This window comes from Arachis ipaensis, chromosome B06, assembly GCF_000816755.2.
Source record: "Arachis ipaensis cultivar K30076 chromosome B06, Araip1.1, whole genome shotgun sequence".
NCBI classification, from domain to species: Eukaryota; Viridiplantae; Streptophyta; class Magnoliopsida; order Fabales; family Fabaceae; genus Arachis; species Arachis ipaensis.
Window position 1 is genome coordinate 17887026 of NC_029790.2, and position 8389 is coordinate 17895414.

General features: G+C 34.9%; 1 protein-coding gene across 1 annotated transcript; it reads right to left on the reverse strand.

The window, feature by feature from the left end:
- Positions 4641-7007, reverse strand: LOC107646384. The gene is made up of 3 exons (XM_016350570.1): positions 6899-7007; positions 5241-6075; positions 4641-5082 (listed from the first exon to the last, which is right to left on the reverse strand). Exons 1-3 carry the CDS (start codon positions 7005-7007, stop codon positions 4641-4643), a joined length of 1386 nt encoding a protein of 461 aa, XP_016206056.1.

Below are 8389 nucleotides of genomic sequence, written 5' to 3' on the forward strand. Positions count from 1 at the left end.
CGACTTCCAATCTACTCCGCTGAACCGGAGTAATCCTGCCCATATACCCTACTAGTGCCTTCTTATTCTTGGCCAAGATGCGCATAATGTAACATCTAATCTCTTCAAGTATGGTGATAATTGGCTTTTTTCTCATCTTTTTTATGTAACCGTTGAACACCTCAGCATTGTTGTTTGTGATTTTATCGCTCTTCGGCCACTCACTAAAATGTGATCGACTCTATTGAGAAGGTGCAATTCTCTGGAGATATTCACATGCGTGAAAGTTCATCCTCTTAACTCTATCCATGGCAGCATCAAATTCCTGGGGAGTCATAGATTTTGCACAGTTGAACAGTGCTCCCTTGAAGTCAAGACCATTCCATTTTTTTGCAAAATTCTATCATATATACTTAGAAGAAAATCTATGATGTGATTCTGGCATAACTTCCTGTAGAATAGGTGTAGAATAGGAATAAGATCCTACAAACCCAGCACAACTCAAATATGTTACAGCTATATATTATAATACCAACATACAATACAATAATATAAATATGTTACAGCTATTACAACACCAAAAAACCAAACAATCTTATAAAGCATATAAATATGTTATAGCTATTCATCACCAAATTTTAGTATAATCATAAAACGTATATAAACTATGTTACAGTTTTTTCAAGTCTTATACCTTTTCAATAAGCTTACTTATTTACACTTTTTTTGAAGTTATCAAATTATCAGTTTCAGGTTAGGAAATTATCACTTTTGCTTTCACTGTACTCTTAATTGAATGGTGATTGCTGAATTATCCTTATTGGATTAAATGCTATGGTGGACACTTTTACTCAAGAAAACTTGTTACTCATTTTACTATATAGCAAGTTTTGTGAAGACAAATAAACTCTCTAATGGCAACAACAACAATGTTGTCCCAGAAAATTATGTGCAGATATTAAAATGAATCTTTTATATCCACTTGATCATGTTAATAGATAAATGATGGTAAATGAGTCAATTATGAACTTAGATAATTACACCATTTATGTATACATGGTTATTAGAGAACGTGTGATGTTAAACAAGTAATAAGGTTTATAATTACTTGTAGTTTTCTAATTAATAAAAACTACTTAATGATAATCATGTTAATGATAAAGAGGTCATTAATTCATTTTGAATTTAATTAAATAGGATAATCACAGTGCATTGAACTAAAGTTAATAAAACGTGAATAATGTTAACTTTTATTGATCACTCAAAACTAAATCCATGTGATGTACCATCACCAAGATCCTCTCGTAACAGATGAAGAAACTATTTCCAACTATCTTTTGTTTTTGCAATAACAATTGCATAGGCTATCGGGTAGATGTGGTTGTTAGCATCTTGCCCGATTGCCGTCAACAACTGCCTCCGTAATACCCTTTCAGAAAGGTCCCATCTAAGCATATAAACGGTCGACATCCACCCAGAAAACCCTTCTTGCAAGCATCAAGACAAATATATATTCTCTTAAAAAGATTGTCCGAATCAGGCATCAGCATTGTCTCAATAATGACAGTTGAACCAAGATTACACCTTAAAATCTCATCTCCATAGTCTCGAAGTAATGAATATTGTGCCTTCTCCGATCCTTCAATTCTCTTCGTATTTATACACCGGTAGATCTTTCTCTCATTTACAATTACATCATACTCTTCTCTGAAGAATTGCTCAGCCTCTTTCAGCATCAATGCTGGATGAGTTCTTATCTTCTCCTCTTCTCATTGCTTACAATAGATTGTGAACACTCATGGATTCAAGCCAACTATCTTTAGGAATCTCTAGTTTCAGAAGCTTGAACAATAGAAGGCATCTTTGTTTTTGTGGTGAGGTAGTTATTGTGATGTCTTTTTCGACAATGACAAGACCTGGAAGGAGGTATGTTGCTTGTGGGAGGACGCTAAAATACAATTTTTTTGAGTGGATTAATGACGAAGAAGACCAGAAGAGTGAATGGTTGAAGCAAAAAGAACAGAGAGTTCGTTGCTTTTGTGGAGACACCCTCATTCTCCAGAGTTCAAGTATAGCAAGAAATCTAGATAGAAAATTCATTTCTTACCCTAATAGAAGATGCAAGTTTTTTGAGTGGATTAATGAAGAAGAAAAAAAAAAGTTTTTTTCTGGAGATGATGCATTAATGAGTTCACAGCAAGATTTTGGCAGGGTTAGAGAATTGGAGGCACAAGAAAAAAGATGGATAGATTAAGTGTGGAGCTAGAGAGATTAAATGTGGAAATTGGACAAATAGATGCTTGTGTGGAGAGGTTGTGTATTGAGATGAGTTCTGTACATGAGTAAATTGGTAGCATGAAAGACACTATGAGAAAGAAAAATATGATGCAAATTATGTTGATATTGTCTTTTGGTGTTTTAGTTGTTGTTGTGTTATATAGAAGGATGTAGGGATTATGGCTTTGTTGTATATCCTTGGGTATCAATAAGAATGTAATAGTCTATGAAATTGAAAATATGAATGCAATAAAGATACATTATCTATTAATTAATTTTCTCTAATGAATATTGTTCTTTTGCTATTCAATAGGTATGGAAAATATGATATAGATGAAAAGAGAATCACAACAACTCATGCATTGAATTATGGACAGGATGTATATAAAAAGTAATTTTGGCTAATATATATATATTCAAAGTCACATGGATAATCACAAAATAAATGGTCCACCAACTCATAACAATGATCATCATAACAGTAGTCCACTCACATAAAGAGACAACATCAAAAGTGGTCCATACCATAAACAAAACAGTGTTACATATCATAATATAGTCTAAAAATCCTACATAACAATATCACATATAAAAAAGAAACCCTAGATAGTTTGAAGCCTTAATCAAGTGTGAGGTCTACATGTGCAAGTGGCTGAGTTTTTGCCTTTCTAACTCCTAGCTTGAGTCTTTCACTCCTTTTCACACCAAAGACTTTGGTCTTAGACAAAGACTAAGATACTGGTGTAGCTGGAATAGCTGGCTGAGATAGTGTTGTAGGGATGGAAGCTAAGTGAGATAGTGTTGTAGTAGTGTTTGATGGCTGAAAAGGTAATGCAGTGATGGAAGCTGGCTGAGATGGTGGTGCAGTGGTGTTTGGTGATTGGGATGGTAGTACAATGGTGTTTGGTGGCTGAGATGGTGGTGCAGTGCTGAGAGCTGACTGAGATGGTGGTACAGTGATGCTTGGTAGTTGAGATGGTGATGCAGTGGTGGAAGCTAGATGAGATGCTGATGTAGACCTTTCTTTATCCCTTTTTCTGTCCATCCCTACTACTCTTCCTCTGCCTCTTCCTCTAACCACCCTAGATCCAGTAGCAATAGCAACAGATCCTTGTGCTATAGCAGCATTGCCAGCTTGGACATCAGCAATAGTCTCAACTCCATTTTCAGCAGTAGTCTCAGTCCCAGAAGCTGCAATAACAAAAGTCAATTGTTAATAGTTCAATCAACACATAATCAAATTAAACCAAAGGCATTATCTGTCACAATAGGATTTAGGCAATGTCTCCTGTTATGTTCATATTGACCACAATTACTGTAGGTAACAAAAGTTCCAGTTCTTCATTATTTTGTTTGTGACTTATTCTCATCAGGCTCTCTTATTCTCGCCATCTTTGGTATTCCTGGTTTAACTCTGAATACTGCAGGGATAATGGTATCACATTGAATTTTTGGCTACATGTTCTCTCTATTAATTGGTGATACTGACTTTTCATAGGTGGCAAGATATAATGTTGGATTGTAAGGGTTATCACCTTTCTCAAATATTGCACAGCAAGCATGTATGCAAGGCATACTACACAATTCCCAGAATCTACAACTACAACTTCCAGGCAGCAAATCCGCAACAAATCTCTCTATTATCATCCTATTCTTATGGTGAACTTCAAACTTCAAGTCTCCTGCCAACCTAGCTTGCCATTCCATAGCTCTAACAATAACTACATCCAAAATCTTTTCTTGGGTTTGGGTAAAACTGAACCTTCATACCTCTCTGCCTTTTTTTTTTCTTAGCAAATCTAGACATCCAATAGCACCTAATCCATTCAAACGTGGTTAGAATTGGCTTGTCTCTTGCTTCTAGAATTCTTCCATTAAATGCCTCTGAGATGTTGTTCATTAATATGTCACTCTTGGCCAGAAATGTGAAGCGACTCTTTGTCCACAATATTGGATCTAGAGCCACTAGCTTGTCATAGCACTCTATGTTGATGTTCTTCATTTGATTCATCCTTCTCTCTCATTCTTCCACATATGTAGCTTTGGTAATAATATACAGAATAAGATCCCTCAAAACAGTTACACCCCGATAAGCCTTCTTATAGTTAGCATATAAGTGCCTCAAACAAAGTTTATGCTCCAATGTTGGCAACATCTCTTGAAACACTTGCATCAGCCCTTGAAAAAAAGTTTTTCAATACCAAACATAGAAAAATATCATTACAAATTAATCAGTCAACTTCAAATTAATTACTACAAAGGATTATACCTTTTGCTGGTCTGACATAAACACCCACTTTCTTAATTCTCCAGTCATTCGACAACAAATCCAAGAACCATCCCTAGATGTCCTTGATCTTTTCCTCTACTGCAGCCATATCAATTCAAAAATAGTTGTCTTTTGGATCTCTTCCTACAGCAACCAGCAGCTGTTGTCCATGGTGACCCTTCAAGTGACAACCATCCACTCCAATAATAGGTCTACAACCTGCCAAGAAGCCTTGCTTCACTGCATCAAGGCATATATACATTCTTAGAAATCTTAGCTGGTGTGTAAGAGAAGGTCCATCAATGATTATTTTCAAGCTAGACCCTGGGTTTGCCCTAAGTATCTCTGCACAGTAATCACAGAGCTTGGCATATTGCAAGATTGCCCTCCTATGCACCTCTTTTCTTACCTTTCTTCTTGCCCAATAAGCCTTGCCAACACTGATGTTTGCCATATATTTGTCTTGAATGGTCTGGATAACTGTTGCAAGCTTCATTTCCTCCCCTCGGCTAATGTTGTTGGCAATCTTCTTTGATATCCAATTGCTTGACGCAAGCCTGCCACGTAATTCCTTCCACAAGTAGGCTTTTCATGCAATGTCTTGATCCTAAAACAGTCAAAACCCACAACCTTACTTGCAAAATACATCTACTTGCACTTTAACTTTCTTCCAATGAAAATAACTCTACACCTCACCTTGTCATTTTTCTTAAACCTGATGTCCCTACTATTCAATAAGGCATGTTCCTTAATAACATCTTTAAAATGATTTAGTGATTTGAATTCCAACCCCACCCGAAATTCATACTCTCTACTCATCTCTGCCTCGTTGTATCTTAGAAACCTCTTCTTCTTTATCATGTCATCAGAATCTCCCTTATAACTATCTATCTCTTCAGTTTCATATCCATCATAAATATCCCCAATTTTCTCATCAACCTCCCCTAAACCTCTATCACCTTGAGCAACCCCAGTTGCAAGAACCTCTTTATTCAATGGCCCATTGAATGCCCCGAAGGCATTTGATTGTGGATCATTATCCTCCACCTCAAACCCAAAGTGATCCTCGTGATCACCATCATCAGCACTATCATCAAATGCCTCTTCCTTGGTAGAAGGCTCTAACTCAGCGTCCACTTCAACTTTTAACAACCCGTTGCCACTGTCCTCACCTTCCTCTGGCATATAATCAACATCATTAGAAGTGATTTCAATCCATTTACCTTCTTTGACTCCATCAACAACATACACCTCACAATGCTTCACAGAACCAGACACCAACAACCTAGCTATTCTCATCACATTCGCATCAGACTTCATTTCTCCAATACCTGAGTTCAAATTCATCTCAAGTTCCTTATACCATAACCTGGCATACCCCTTATACCCTAGTTTCTTTAGCTCTCTCACAATGTCTTGCAAAGACCATTCATCAACATCAAAATATAAATCATCTACAACCATTCCACCTAAATACTCTAACCCATGTCTGTTATCAACAAAATTTCTCTCGTAATGGACCTCAATGGTGAAGTCTGAATCTCCTATAACTACATGAATAAACAAAAAATACAACTACATAAATCTCTAAGAAACAATATGAAATCCTATTCAAGCATTTTCAGAAATAAAAAAGCTCCAATAAACAACCCAGCAAAATCACACATGTATAAAACAAGAAAAATATTTCAGTGAATGAAAAAGATATGCATTGTCTTATCTGGAGGTAGTAGAAACACCTTCAACTGTGGTGGTGACAATGGAGAAGCGACACCGTCTACCAATATTCCTTGGCAGAGTTGAGCTCGGCTGACTATGGTGTACTCAATGAAACGACAAACCAGAGAGGGAAGGGAAAGGGAGGGGTTTTCATCTAAGTGTGACAAAAAAAATGAGAAGGCTAGTTTTATCATTACAAAATAGAAAGAAAGTGACAATTAAGGTATATTTAATTTGGGAACGAAATATTCTATTAAATCAAATGCTTTACTCATGATAGGGACTTAATTGAAAAAAAAATATTGGTTCAAGGACCTAATTGAAAGCAAAAAAACTATAGGGATCTAATTGAAAATTTAGCTAAACTATAGGGACTAGCAGAGTAATAAAATATCAAAATAACTACTTGTGCAATAAATTAGGGTTCAAGTTTAGGTTCAGCCACACTCAATAAAATTAGGGTTTAGGGTTTAACTACTCTAAACTAGCTAATGAATAAGTTGCCCAGAGATAGTGGTGGTGCATAGGACATTTCTGGCATAGTAGCAGCACGGACGGTATAGTGACGGTGACAGTGACCAATCGACAGGTTGCATTAGGGGTTTTTAAATAAATTGCAAAAAAATAATAGGGAGAGGGAGGAGGACAACCTACCTAGAAGGAAGAAGGAGGGAGCTCCGGCAGCACAAAAAGCAGCGGCAACAGTGGCAGGAGCGACGAAAATGGCGGCAACAGAGCGACCAACATGATGCAAGGAGTCCATGCAATCTTTGGAGATTGTTGGTGGCGTCGGCGCAGGCAAATAGGGTTGTTAGAGGTGGTTTGAGGGAGAGAGATGCAAAGAGAGAGGATGTTTAGAGAGAGAGTATGTGTGTGGGTTTTTCGAAAGGAGGGGAGAAGGCACGCTATTTCAATTTAGAGCAAATTTACTATCAGATTTATCAGGGGATAAATCCGACGGTAATACATTACGCGTGACCAAAACACAACATTCCATTAAATTGAGCTTTACCGGCGGATAAATCCGCCAGTAATTCCGATAGTAATGATCGCGTCAATTTTTTTTTTTTCCCTCCAACTATTACCGGCGAATTTACTATCGAAAAATTTAATACAATAGTAACTTTTTTATTCGACAAATTTATTGCCAAATTTGTCATTAAATCTGCTGGTAAATCCGACGGTGTTCAACGTTTTTTTTTTGTAGTGATAATAGTAAGATTCTTTTTCTTTCTTTTATTGTTTTTAAGGTGATTAAATAATAATAATAGGTTTTAAGAATGAGAAATGTTAGTGTGTCATCAGAATTTATTTGTTTTGACCATCATTCCGCTATGAACTAAATTCTTTTATTCTAAAAATTCAACAACGTATTTTATCTCATACTTTTAAATATTGATGGTTAACTGATGACAAAAAATAATAAATTCTGATGGCCCTAACATTTCTCTTTAAGAATATGTTATAAGAGAAAAATCAACATTAATAATACTTATTAAAATTTAATTTAAATATAATTATTCTAATCAAATTTTAAAAAATCATAAAAAAAATTCATATGTGCTAATTTGTCCTTCGATAAAAATTAGCATTATTTTTAAAATTCTAAACTCAATTTTAAGATAATATAATTAAGAAAACTCAAACAAGAAAACACCATTACACCAATTTATCACATTAATTATTCTAAAAATTCTTAATAAGAGAATTCACCACAATCTATTAATTTGTTCTATGAAAATTATCATTATATTTTTAAAATTTTAAATACAAAGTTTTATCATCAAAATAATCTTGAGAATACAAGTTTAAGAAGATAACACCAAATTAGAAACATTTAGAAAAATATATAATTTTGAATAAGCGTTTAAGTTTGTAATTTAAAAAGTGCATATATATTCTTTTCTTAAAAATAATTATTGTTGCATTTGTACTTACATGAAACCATATAAACACACAAATCAATTGTTCCATGCAGCAAATGAATAACAAATATTGATAAGATTTATCTAACTTATAATATATTTTTACGAGAAAGGTTCATTCTTGTAATTAATTAGAGGCTAAGGGAAAATAAAACAATATAAGTAGCAAGTCATCGTTCACTTACAAATATAAATAATAATTACTATACAAATACTTTTA